General features: G+C 41.1%; 2 protein-coding genes across 11 annotated transcripts in view; one reads left to right on the plus strand and one right to left on the minus strand.

Annotated features, from left to right (window-relative positions):
- The window catches only part of NAPB (NSF attachment protein beta), a 45481-nt gene extending 38124 nt beyond the window's left edge, over positions 1 to 7357 (plus strand). For all 3 annotated transcript variants that reach the window (XM_047746050.1, XM_047746051.1, XM_047746052.1), the window contains 4 exons: positions 3364 to 3468; positions 4474 to 4542; positions 4914 to 4964; positions 5980 to 7357. In XM_047746050.1, coding sequence (XP_047602006.1) covers positions 3364 to 3468; positions 4474 to 4542; positions 4914 to 4964; positions 5980 to 6090 — 336 coding nt within the window. In that variant the 3' untranslated portion in view covers positions 6091 to 7357. The remainder of the gene's footprint in view (positions 1 to 3363; positions 3469 to 4473; positions 4543 to 4913; positions 4965 to 5979) is intronic.
- A 3632-nt stretch (positions 7358 to 10989) lies between these two features.
- Positions 10990 to 13981, minus strand: part of GZF1 (GDNF inducible zinc finger protein 1) — a 37327-nt gene continuing 34335 nt past the window's right edge. For 7 of the 8 annotated variants that reach the window (XM_047744682.1, XM_047744679.1, XM_047744678.1 and 4 more), the window contains 2 exons: positions 13513 to 13670; positions 10990 to 13145 (listed from right to left, as the gene is read on the minus strand). In XM_047744682.1, coding sequence (XP_047600638.1) covers positions 12795 to 13145; positions 13513 to 13670 — 509 coding nt within the window. In that variant the 3' untranslated portion in view covers positions 10990 to 12794. The remainder of the gene's footprint in view (positions 13146 to 13512; positions 13671 to 13981) is intronic. The other variant, XM_047744684.1, reaches the window with a different exon arrangement.

A 13981-nucleotide genomic window follows, 5' to 3' on the forward strand; every position in this document is an offset into this window, starting at 1 on the left:
TTAATATAGTCTCTCCTGCTTTCTTCTGATTAATATTTATGTTATATTATCTTTTCCTGTCCTTTTTCTTTAAACCTGCCTTTATCACTATAATGGAAGTGAGTTTCTTATGGATAGCATATAGTTATGTTAGTTTCTTTTTTTTTTTTTTTAAAGATTTTATTTATTTATTTGACAGAGAGAGATCACAAGTAGGCAGAGAGGCAGGCAGAGAGAGAGAGAGAGAGAGAGAGAGGAGGAAGCAGGCTCCCTGTTTAGCAGAGAGCCCGATGCGGGGCTCGATCCCAGGACCCCAGGATCATGACCGGAGCTGAAGGCAGAGGCTTTAACCCACTGAGCCACCCAGGTGCCCCTAGTTATGTTAGTTTCTAATCTATTCTCTGAATATCCAATCTAACCTAATCTCTGAATCTCTTTTAATTGGTGTATTTAGACCATTTATATTTAATGTAATTATTGATATATTTGGGCTAAAGTCAGCCATTTTATTTGTTGTTTTCTATTTATGCCCTTTATTGTTTTTCTGTTTTCTTTTTCCTGAATTATAGTGCATTGGTTGATTATCTGTAGTGTTTTCAAGTAAATGTCTTTGACTAAATACTAGTCTTTGACTAATTGCTGTAGGTGTAATATGTACATGATTTATCACAAGTTGATGATGTTACCATTTTATCATTTCCAGTGAAATATAGAAGTCTTACTCTCTGTCCCTTTGTCCTTCCCATTCAGTATAAATTAACTCTTTTCTCTACGTATTTTGAAAACCACCTCAGTCAAGGATATAATTTTAATTTCAATCTTCTAACATAATTTAGAAAACTCAAGAGGAAAAGAAAAGCTTATCGTATTTACCCATATTTTAGTTACTGTGTCTTTTTTCTTCTGATGTTACAGGATTACTTCTTTCACTGTTTCCTTTGCATTTAGAGAACATCCCTTTGCCATTCTTTTAGGGCAGGTTTTACTGGTGCAAATTCTTGTTCCTTCATCCAGGAATGTTTTGATTTCCCCTTGATTCCTGAAGCACGTTTTTCTGGGGTATATAGTTCTGGGTTGATAATTCTTCCCTTTTAGCACTTTAAAGATGTGCCACTTAGGGCCTCCGTGGTTTCTGATGAGAAGTCTGCTTTCATTCAAGTTATTTTTCTCCTGTAGGTGAGGTATTGTTTTCTTTTCTAGCCACTTTTTTTTTTAATGCTGATTGTATTTATTCTATTTTTTAAGATTTTATTTATTTATTTGATAGAGACACAGCAAGAGAGGGAACACATGCAGGGGGAGGGGGAGAGAGAGAAGCAGGCCTCCTGATGAGCAGGGAGCCTGATGCTGGGCTTAATCCCAGGACCCTGGGATCACAATCTGAGCCAAAGGCAGACACTTAATGACTGAGCCACCCAGGTACCCCTTTCTGGCCATTTTTAAAGTTTTTTCCTTAGCGTCAGTTTTTGAGAAGTTTATGTGACTTGGCTTGGGTGTCTTTGCTTTCATCCAGTTTGGATGATTCAGTACTTCAATCTGTAGGTTCTATGTTTTTTTTTTTTGCCAAATTTAGGAAGTTTTCAGCCATTATTTCTTCAAGTACTCTTTCTTCCCTTCTCTCTGTCCTCTCCTCCCAAGACTTAGACAACCTGAATGTTAGACCTTATTTTATAGTCATATAGGTCTCTGATGATGCTCTGTTCATTTTTTTTTTTTCAGTCTGTTGTCTGCTCTCTGTTATTCAGACTGAGTAATTTCTAGTGTTCTGTCATTAGTTCACTGATTATTTCCTCTCCTGTCTATTCTGATGTTGAGCCTATCCACTTTTTATGAAGTTATTGTGCTTTTCAGTTCTGAAATATCTGTTTCTTCTTTATATCTTATGGGGTTTTTTTTGCTGGAAATTTCTTTTTTCTTTGTTGATGCTTTCTGTTTTTTATTTAGTTTTAAGCATTTTTATAATCGCTTATTGAAGCATTAGCTATCATCTGTTGGTTTTCATTTAGCTTAAGATCTCGTTTCTTACTGTTGTGAGCTACTATGACAGCTGGACTGGATCATGTTCAAACCTTCTCTCAGGGGTGCCTAGGTGGTACAGTTGGTTAAGCGTCTGACTCTTGGTTTTGACTCAGGTCATGATCTTATGGTCATGAGATCAAGTCCTGTTGTTAGCCTTTGTGCTCAGCATGGTGTCTGCTTGAGAGTTTCTCTACCTCTCCTTCTGCCCCTCCTGCTCATGCTCTCTTTCTCTCTCCTTAAAATAAATAAACCTTCTCTTTCAGCTGGTTTTCTGCGACCCTGCTCTGGCAGAAGAAGGGGTGTGTTGCTTCACTCCTGGGTGGGGGTGGCCATTCCCACCCTTGCTTGCTCTCCGCCAACACCACATTGGGATTGTTCTCATTATTGCCAAATGGTGATAGAAGTCTTAATCCTACACTGGGCCTCTTCTGAAACCATAACTGCTGGGGGATTAGAGATGATGTCTCATTCCTACTGGGTGGAGGCAAGGCCCAGGCTCCCAACATAGTCTCCATTGCCTTGCAGCAGGCATAAAGAAGGATGGGCCATTACAAGCTGGCAGGGATGAAGACATGGCTTCCTTCTGGGCCTTTGTGAAAGCACTTTGGCAGGGGTTTGAGGTTCCTCCACAATTGCAGTCTCAAAAGCATTGACATCTCAGCTCCATCTAGGGTCTTTACCGAAGTAAGTAGGGGTAGGGACCATAGTGTTCTATGGCGTTTGGCTAGAGTGAGCAGTAATTACCTAAACTTGTTAGGTATTTACTACCTAACAGCTTGTTAGGTAGTAAATGCATAATTTACTTGGCTTGTTAGGTTGCCCTTTTCCAGGTCCTTCCGCTAGAGAAAGCAAACTTCTGAATATTCTTTTTTTTTTTCTTTATTTCTTTGCTTCTTTCCTCCTGCATCTAGTGTGGCATTTATGAGTTGCTGGCTTTTTCTATTTCAAGTTGGGGATAGGTGAAAGGAAAAAACCCAGAGAATTCCCTGCTATATTTTCTGTGTGTCTCAAGGACCCTAGCTGGTCTGCTGTCTTGTCTCTACTTTACAGTCTCCTTTTGTTGATTTTATATAAAGTGACTGGGGCTCTCAGTTGCTCTTAGCAGGAGGGATAGAGAAAAATAATGTCTTTTCCATCTTCCTGGAAGTAGAAGTCTTCTGGGTCATTTTTAACATGTTAGCACATTATGTATCAAATATTGTTTCTTATATAGTAAAATTTCCTAGTGTGTGATACTGGATTAAAAAAATATATTCATAGCAAAACTGATGTAAGATATATATATTTTCTAAAGGGCAGGTAAGGATCAGTTTGCCTACTATAAAAAAGCAAACCTTTGAAATCTGTTCTGCTTTCTGTACCTAGGTTGGGGCAAACACCATGGATAATCCATTGTTGAAGTACAGTGCAAAGGACTACTTCTTTAAAGCAGCCCTCTGTCACTTCATAGTAGATGAGCTGAATGCCAAGGTAAGGAGTCCCACAGTGCCAGTTTCCGCTGCACTTTACCCATGAGAACTCGCCTCAGGCCTTCTGTCATTCATGATATGCTTTGTTGGGTGATCTTGGTTATAGCAAGACCAAGCTGCATGCATTAATAATAATAATAATAATAACAGTTATACTACACTGTGCATCCCAGCTGTAATCTTGAAACTGCTGCCAAGGTGGTAGCTATGTTCCTTTCAGTAGTTTGCTTTAAAGAAATTAGGGGGGTTGGGGCACTTGGGTGGCACAGTTGGTTAAGCATCAAGACTCTTGGTTTCAGCTCAGGTCGTGATCTCAGGGTCCTGGGATCCGGACCTGTGTCAGGCTCCTGCTCAGTGGGGAGTCTACTGGAGATTCTCTACCCCTCCTGCTCATGCTCGCTTTCTCGCGCGCTCTCTCTCTCTCTCTGTCTCTCTCAAACAAATAAATCTATCTTAAAAAAAAGAAAAAGAAATTAGGGGGTGAAGGGGTGAGACAATAAAAGTGGAATAACATCCTTTGTTTTAAACTCCAAAATTGTGTGGGAACATGGACTGGGGAGACAGGAGGCAGAGACTTGGACTGTCATTGTGTCTGGGGCATGGACTACGGAAGTAAAGCTGCTGAGAGGAAAGGTGTCCTTCCTTCCAGCCTTAAGCAGAGTGGTATTTATGTGGAATCTGTTAAGGAAGGGCTTCTTTATGTAGTGAATGGTCACAGAAACCTGGTTTATGAGTTTTTACAAATTAGATTTGGTCCAAGTTGTCTTCTCTACAGCAACCTAATTCAGAAAAACTGGTTTAGAAATTTATTCTTAACTGAAGTTAGTAATTCAAACTGAACAAGGTTTCCTGTGTTGATTTTGATGTTGAGTTTAACAGCATACTTCTTATACATTTAAATAGGCTGCAGATAAATCTTAACTGAAGTAGTAAGATGTTCAGGTAGAAAGGGGTTTATTTCCTGATTCAGTGAGTGGGGCATTAATGAGTGGCTTTTCTCTTTCAGCTTGCTCTTGAGAAATATGAAGAGATGTTTCCAGCATTTACTGATTCAAGGGAATGTAAGTTATTGAAAGTAAGTAACACCACAACTTTGAAGAAGAAAAACACCCTTTGCTGTCAGGTGGGATCAGGTCTAAAATGAAACTCTAATTCTCTGAGGAGTACTGGTACTCTCCTGCTTTTGTAGAATAGGTCTCAGATGCCAGCAGAGTCAAAGACATAAGCATTGTGTTCTAAACCAAGCAACTCAGAAATGTTAGCACAAAAACTAGATTCCTGACTTGGCGTAACTTGTGGCTTATATTTGAGAATTTCCTCTATTCTGTAAGGTGTTTGGCAACATCAGTTAATGTGATACTAAGGCTATTTCTGTATTTAAAGTATCTATTCATAGGTGGAACATTTTAGCCTACCAAACTAATTTTTTCATGCTTACGCTACCAGAAACTTCTAGAAGCTCATGAAGAACAGAACAGTGAAGCTTACACTGAAGCAGTAAGTTATGCATTTGCAATGCAGTACATTCTCAGAAGTTTAGAAACATCTTTTCATTGTATGAGTGCTGAACGTTTATTTGAAGATTTTTCCAATATACCTAAGTTGTATTTCCCAAAGGCTATGTTTTATATGTCCCACAAACCTTTGCAATTACTTAATTCCATTAGCCTGTTGAATTTAGCTGGGAGGCAAATTTAAGAGACTATCATATACTGTTAAAATTTGCTGTTTGAATGTTTTCTTTTGAAAATAATCTGATCCATAAATAAGTATAAAGTAAAATCCGTTAAATACAGCTTGAAATATAAAAAACAGAATTTGGTATATTCTTGGCATAAAAGAAATGGAAGATTTTTTATATACTCATTAGTTTTCTGTTTTCCCATATTTGCCATCTTATGTTTATAATTAAGCAGATTGCTCGGTATCCTCCACTAATTTACTCATGCCTTTGACACAATAGTGGAAAGGAATGTTTTCCCGTTTCACTTTGGCTACCAAACCATTTGAATCCTATTGAAATATCACTCTCTGGTAATGCACTGAAATGAGTTAAAGAGATTCCACTTCCACATGTCCTGTCTCTGCAAGTACGCTGATTCATGTTCAGTGAATATTAGAACACCATGCATTTTCCATGTTCCGTTCTTATACGAGGTTTCATTTCCCTTGTCACATTAAGTATGCTCTTCCAGTTAAAAAGGCAGTTAGGAGCTCAGCATGTTAGTACATAGAGCTGTTTAAAAAGTACAGGAACTTGTCACTAGCTCCATCAAAATAGTCACAGAACACACAAGCCATTTTAATGAAGAGAGTTATAAACTGGAATGAATGATATAAACAAACCATTTTTCATGAAGAAAATTTATAAACTAGAATGAAGGATTTAAATGAAGAAAATTGGAGGATTATCACTTAGTAATGTTTAGATAGCTTGGGGTGGGGTTTTTTGTGTTTTGATTATATTCCATAGACTAATTCCTGTTCCCCCCCCCCTTTTTTTTTAAACTAGGTGAAGGAATTTGACTCAATATCTCGCTTGGATCAGTGGCTCACGACCATGTTGCTTCGTATCAAAAAGTCCATCCAAGGGGATGGAGAAGGAGACGGAGACCTAAAGTGAACATTTATGTCTTTGTGGCATGCAGCTGACTCCTCTTTAGTTTCATGTTAGGGCCACATGATCTTTACAGGATGCCCATTAAATGGCTTAATTCTGTTGCACATGGGCCAAACCATCTGTGTGTTTAAGCTCCCTGTGTTTGTGTCTTCGTGAAGTGGACGGCTGGGAAGCTCCTGTGCATATTGTGGGTGCAATGGGCTATTTCATGTTTGTCAGAGACCCAGAGTTTTCTGAGAACTACTTCAGAATCTTATTCCTGTTGTTTTGATATCAGCAGAGCCTGTGTTTAACTTTCTCGTGTATTTTTATGTCATTTTCTTAGACTGGAGTACCCAGCCTAATCATTGTAATAGATGCTTTGCATACTTTCCACAAATTCGCACCTGGATGTATTCTCTAAGTTTACATGTTTAGTTCAGGATGGTTGTTAGGAATGAGCTTTATGGCTTTACTTACTAGAAATGGTTTTTGTTGTTCTTGTGATTCTTTTGATGGTGCTAGTGACCATTTGTTTGCTTTTTATATTGTTGTGTTGGCTAACATGCATGCAAAAATTCAGAACAGCCGGGGTCTGCCAGCATCACTTACTTAACATTGTGAGAAAAGGGACCTTCCTGGCAGGGCTTGCTGATGTGTGTGGGCCAATGTCAGGGTGAGTCTGATGGATTTATACTCCTTCACACACTAGAGATCTGTACAAAACAGTTTTTCCTTTTCCTGGAGATAGTTCCCACTTTTAGTTGGGGTGGAACCCTTTATATTCACATAAAAGTGATTTGAAAGGCATGTCCTTTTGTTTACTTTCACGTTCATACACTTGTCCACGTTGAGATGATGCCTGGTGTGCCACTACCATGTGAATCCTTGTCAAGGCCACAGAGAGACCAGGTCATTAATTTTACCCTTTAATTAAACGTGATGGGTTAGGTGGTATAAATACGGTACAGAGGTTTACCATATGTCCAGTTGGGGAAGAAGGTCAACGAGCTTCTGAGGAAAATTTATTTTCTTCTCAGCTAGTGGAGTCATTTTGGCTTGAATGTTTGAATTTAGTTGTCATTTTGGTTTACATAATATTTGCTCTATTGATTTATGAATTTAACATGCTGATACTGTGCTTTAGACATGGTCTTGTTTTCTGAATCTTCTCTGTATTTTTTTTTAAAGATTTTATTTATTTATTTGACAGAGAGAGATCACAAGTAGACGGAGAGGCAGGCAGAGAGAGAGAGAGGGAAGCAGGCACCCTGCTGAGCAGGGAGCCCGATGCGGGACTCGATCCCAGGACCCCGAGATCATGACCTGAGCCGAAGGCAGCGGCTTAATCCACTGAGCCACCCAGGTGCCCCTCTTCTCTGTATTTTTATGCTTAACTGACTTAAGTTTGATGTGTATTTCTTTGCCAGTCCTAGCTTGTAGGTCTTTCTAAAATTATGCTGCTATCATTAAAGACAAATAGTGAAACTTCCCATGTTAGGTCAGATGGAAACTGGCATTTGAAGGGTGTTTTCATTTTTGGATGTCCCTCCACTGGGATTGGTAGGCTTTTGTTGGGCGGAAGTAGAGGGTACGCCACAAAAAGGGCTGAGTATGGAGGAAGGCAAGGGTCTGGTGAGCAGGTTGGGCTGAGATGAGGGAGAAAGTAGCTGGATAGGGCCAGCTGATGCCTGGTATTAGAGGCTGTCCTTCGGGTCACTGTGGATTTCCTAGCTGTGGTTGTGGGGTCACCTATGCCAACATAGCCTGGTGGAGAGGAAGGTCAGAGAGGTCACAGGGTGGGCTGAATGGATCAGAAGATGTGGACACTCTAGCCTTTCGCCCTGGGATCTGATGAATGTTCCTTCCTTTAAAGGTCTGGGATTCTTAGAAGAAAGTTGGCTATCACTTATAGTACAATTTGGAATGCAGCCCTTTTGGTACTTTTTCACTTCCTGTCAGAATCTCTTACGAAGAAATGATTAGAGCAGAGTGTGGGTTCCTATGCCTCATCTGTTCCACAACCAGCCAAATGCACTTTTGTAAAAGTGAGGTATGGGAAGGAGGGTGCTTTTGTTGTCTGTGTCCTCAGACTGTAAGTCTCTCTCATCTGGAGAGCATTTAAATCCTAGCCTGCCAGGATGCTTGTTTCATTACTAGTGTGCAAGGTTTGTTTTCACTTGTTAAAAGGACCTTCTGATGTGACCACTTAAAGTAAGAACCAAATGGTTTCTCTTAGGATTCCTTCAGCTTTCAACATGGTCCCGTCAGACCCCTGTCTGAGAAAGAGGTGTGGTTTGTAAAAACAATACTGGTACCGTTTTGTTATGTCAGTTGGAGAGTTGCTTGTTTGTCTTAAAATAAACACTGGGATCAGTGGCTGGGTTAAGAATTTTTTGTTTTTAATATTTCACATGAAAAAAGTAAAAATACTTGTAATGGCTAGAACAGAACTGCCAGAAGATAAGAGAATGAGAAGAAAGTCCATTAACATTATCCAAACTTTTGAAATGTCCTGTCAACATAGGATAGTACCATGAGGCCCGAGTTAGGTTTTAAGGAGTTACAGAATGTACTTTATGAATAAAATATAATGACCATTTATGTTCCGGTTCTTGTATTTTATCAAATCTGGAGTTAGATCATAGTCAGAGTCAGTTAAAATTTCTTACAGGAAAGCTTTGCTTTTTGTGGCAACATTTTTATAGTTGTGTGAGTTCCTTTTTTATTTAATGATTTGAGAACAGTATTTTTGCACAGTTGTGACAGTGTGTGATGACATCCCTGTAACCAAAGTGTGTGCATTTATTGTTTTCTCTGATACTGTGCATTTAAAATGTCCAAATGCAACTTCTGTGGCTTCCTTCAGGGGACCCGGCAGCACAGCATGGCATCTGCAACCTGCCTGCCTGCAGTGTGAGCTGTGGCCTGGAGCAGGCTCCCGCCTGCGCAGTGCTGTGTCGGGCACTGCGGGGTCTCCTCCCTCGTGTTCTCGGGTGGAGGATTATGTTATGAAAACTAACCATGTGACGATCACTCTACCTTAGCAGAAAGAATATGTATGTTTTATGTCCCCCTGTACAGAAAATAAAGTGGAAATTATGAGTATTTTGATGGGTCTTTCCTATGTAAATTTATACAAATCAAGAGTAGCTTCCTTTCCTTGAAGGAGTTCCCATTAAGGTTTAAGGCAATGGATATTATTTGCTGGGCTCTTCGAATATCCATCCAAACAGTTTAGCTACCTCAAAACCTCCATCACTTGAAAATGCAAGGCACTGTAGCAGATCTGCTAGCAGAGGGTTTATGTGGAAGCCCTGGTTCTAGCCTGTAGGTGCAGTCCCTGGGTTCACATGGTGTTGTTCATTCTGGCCACACCTGGCAAGGACTTTTGCTGGCATCCCTTAGGCCACAGTCACCTGCCAGGTGCAAGGAGGATGGGTTTCGAGAAAACTGTTAGGTGTGGGTGGGAGAGTGAGGAACCCTGAAGCCCCTCAAGTCTGTTCATAGTGTGGGTATTCATGTCACTCTGCAGGATGTCTTGGGGGGTGACATGTCCCTGAGGCAGGTCGAGCCACAGGCCACTTGGGACTCAAGTTCTGGGGAGGGGGATGTGGTTGGGGGTAGGGGCTAGTGTAGGCCGGCTCCTGCCCTCTGAGAACAGTGGTCAGGTCCATCAGTATGTTCACAATTTAAAGGTATTCCAAAGCAAATTTAAAAAAATGAATGGTAGAACAGGCTGTTCCAGTCTAGGCATTCTGAGTTGATCTGTGTCATTCAGATGTCTCTTCGAATCCTTTCCTAATGGAAGCCACCATGGTGGTTTAAAACCTGGTTTTGTCAGCTGTGGTAAGGGTCCTCATACAGATTGGCCGAGGTAAGTGGGTGCTTTCCAGGGCTCAACTAGGATGTTACGCCAGATGGCCTTCCAAGCCATGTTTATAGCCTGCTTGGTTATTTGAGGCCACTTGGTACAAGTGAATGCCTCTTTGTAAGAGTATCTCGGGCCTCCTACTTCCCACCAAAATAATATTGTTACTTCAAGTAACATGACCACCACCAAGTTTATTTTTATTAGTTAAGAGACAAGCACTCATTTGGTCTCCAAAAATTGCCCTTGCCCTGGTGTGGCAAGGTATAAAATTGAACAGGTTAGAATTAAAACTTACTCTCAGATTTGTTGGTTTGGATTATCACATATAGCAAAACCATATTTCTCTTAAAGTCAGTTAGTATAAAGGTCTTCTCTACCCACCACCACCACCACCACATGGCTTTCTTCAAATTCTGAACAAATTTGGGTAAAATCAAAGGTGGCAGAGTGCTTTAGACTTTGTGCTGCGAGCACTTCCCACAAAATGTTTGGAAGGCACTAAATCACCGTCGCCTTTCATGATGCTGTGGGAGGAACAGCACCAGCACTTTGGGCACTTTCTGATCACACTTTTGGGACCCATATACTCAGACGGCAGCCTTGTTTTCTCTCAGCAAGACTGTACTTGGATTAAGAGAAATCATGACACCCCACAAATCCCTCTGTGCTGGGTTTTCTGCAGGGTTTTTGCATTTCTCTGCTCTCGGGTGCAGCCTTACTTTCCTGGTAAGGACAGAAATGGGTCTAGTTGGAGACACAGCTGTGACGAAGCCTGTCACATCACACTGAAAAGGCCTCTCTGCATCCCAGCACCAACTGCACAGGTGGTCAGCCGTCCCTTACAGGAGGCCAGCGTCCCTCACCACCAGGCTTTCACATCTGGAGTCCATATGTAGTCCAGTTACGTAGACAATCCTAGGACTACAGACCCTGATTTTATAGTTCATTGCCCATGAAATGGAAGAGAATTATACTTGTTCCAGTTAAGAATCTTATTTCTACAGAGCCTAGATTCTAACAGTGGAAATAAACTTCAGATTTGCAAAACATTTTAGAAAGCAAACATTTATTAACACATTAAATGATTTTTTTGTAGAATTCTAAAGAAACAAATTCAAGACAAAAATTTTTCCAGTAGGTAACAAAATAATCTATTATTTAAATTCCTTCCATTAAGATGACTTTATTCCATGAAACAGTACATCAGCTGGGCAGGCTCATTCTTACCAAAAGTAAAATGCTTGTGTGACAGTTTCACTGTTGCTGTTCTGTAAACACAACCAGGATACACTGTCATCACTGAAAATTCAGTACTGCCATCTTCAAGAGCAAGTGTGAAACATGTTATCAGCACCTAAAACATCTTAGAGTGGTTTTAGTATTTACTTAACATGTTAAAAGTTAAAACAAAATAAGCATTTAGGGAGTCTTCCCACATTAGTTTCTGGCATGGTACAGCTCTATCTTCATCCTGGAACTTAGGATAAAGTACCTTTCTCTTAGAAAGTGAACATGTTTTCACAGCAAGTTTAATAAATTAAAATATAAGGAAAACAACTAGTGAACAAAAAAATTCTTCGGGTTCTCTCTTTAAATTATTATGTTGAGGGTTACATGTGAGTCAAAGCACTTAGCATGCAGCCACACACCCAAGCCACTGGAACCAAGAATCAGGCTTAGCAAATAAAGAATTAACTTCACTGCAAATTCATTTTAAGCAGAAGGCCAGCATGAGCCAGCCACAGGAGCACTGAAGGCAAAGTTCCTGGTTCTTCACAATCCACTCTTAAGGCATAATCAAAGACAAGTTCCAAGGGTTTTGGTCCCTTCTGCTTATGTGCTCACATGTTCCCAAGGAAAGAAATGTGAGGGAAATACTCGCCTGTTTCAAGCTCTTGATACATAAAAGAGAAATTCTGCATTTCTAAAAGTCACAAAGTTAAGTCAGGAAAACCTAGCCAAAAATACTAACACTCTAAAATTTGCCAGATCACCTCATTGCTACTTGTGAATAAAAGGACTCCACAGTGTTTCAAGTGTTCTAAAGCCTCTTCACTTTTTACACTTCTGCAAAAACACTACACCATTTGCTGCTAGAATCTTTGGTAGGACAGCTTTTACCTAATCAGACTTTAGGAATGAAACCCAACAGCCACACTTAATTTCAGCAGTTACTCTATGGCCAACTTCCTAGCTGTGAATGTGCTGTGAGTACAGATTACAGAAAGCCATTTTTCAGGTGTTCAATTTGTCATTCCTTTTTTAGTGCCTACAGACAGGAGGTGGAAGAGAATGAATGCAACCATCCATTTCTTCAGTCCCAACTCAAGGGTCCCCAAGCAAATCGACTTCCTTCAGTTCAACAGCAAAGAGCATGAAAATACATGGTCCCAGTTTTATTTCAGCTTGGTAGAAAAATAGCTTAAAATCATCAGGGAACTAAACCCACACAGAGGGGTAAGGCAGGCTGAGAGACCAAGGAGATCACTAACATTAACTTCATGAGCTGGGCCAGGGCTCTGTATTCTACAGTTCCATAGTTGTCCAAACTTCCTACACATCAGGACAAGCATTATGCATACGACCTGCACCAGGATCCAGTGAGGTCATGTTAACTGCTTTGTCGATCAAGCATAGCTGAGATCATGCAGACTGGGATTTTTTAAGGGGAAGCTCTAAAAATGCTTTGATAAAGACGTGCAAGTTAGCAGAGATTCAGGAAAATGTGCAGAAGGTATTCTTGCCCACTCTGCTCGCAGACAGCTCTTCGTCTTAGCCCCTGACGTGAACCTGCATACAGCAATCACACATGCGGAGACGCAGCGTAGGATCTGCCTGGCAGGCACCAAAGCTCTCATTCCATGTTGGTCAGCGAGTGAAGCTGTGTTGGCATCGTGTCTGCCTGTGGAGTCAGCTCACTGAGCTCACTGATGGTGGTGGCCAGCAGTGTATCCTGAGACACCACGCAATCGTCCGACTTGCAGGCTGGGTCTGCAGAACTGTTCTCATGCACCGTGGATACACTGCCTTGGACTGTGGCGAGGTTGTGAAAATGGCCATTTTCTGCAAAAGACAGCAATTTATCCGAAAGTTTGGATGACGTATATTCTTCATCCGGCTGCTCAGTCTTGTGCGTGTCATCGTTCTTGGGAGAGCCATCTACAATAACAAGGAAAGACTTCCATGGAGTATTCTTATCATGTATCTACAAATCAAACACAAAACAGAAGTCACAACGTGTCTCTGAACAAGAACATCTTTTACAACAATGGTCTCTTTTCAACTTCAATTTAGTTTCCACCACGGCAAAATACCTTCCACTAATGGCCAACTATTTCTCTACCACCACTGTCACTGTTAAGAAGCACATGTCACAGACTGTGCTCTTGGGGACCCAAGACTCAGTTCTTCGTTCACACTGTGAATGTGCTCCCTGCAGAGAAAACCTGAAAAGGAAAGGCCCACTGTCTTCTTCTACAACCACCCTATGGAATGATGGCTGGCATTTCTGTCTAGAGTTACATGCACCTGGGACCAGCGATTTGTCATGCAGAAACTGCGCTGCTGCTTACCGAGGTATGCCGCCGGAGGGTGGACTTGTCCGTGAATGTCCGCCCGCACGCGTTACACATGAATGGCTTCTCCCCCGTGTGGATGCGATGGTGACGCTGGAGAGCGTTGAGCTGGGTGAACTGCTTCCCACACTGGTCACAGCAATAAGGACGTTCCCCTGAGATGGGAAGAGAAGAAAGTCACTGGTTGATCTCTCCGGCCTACTGTGTTGAATTCTGGTATGCTCTGGAATCATGCTGCTAGACCATTGGAAAGCAGCAGTCGGAAGGCTATGCTGGGAACGACTCAAGAGTCAACTGACAGGTACAAATCTACTCCTGTGACATCAGGAGTTTATGCTAAACTTTTGGGGGTTTACCATAAGGGCCAAAGCCAAAAGCGGGCACTACATCTACAGAACTTCCACCTGTTTTCCACAGTAATAGAATATAAAATTCCAACTGCCATAATAACTGAATTTGTGTGTGT

Source organism: Lutra lutra, chromosome 9 (genome assembly GCF_902655055.1).
Source record: "Lutra lutra chromosome 9, mLutLut1.2, whole genome shotgun sequence".
In the NCBI taxonomy this organism is placed as follows: Eukaryota; Metazoa; Chordata; class Mammalia; order Carnivora; family Mustelidae; genus Lutra; species Lutra lutra.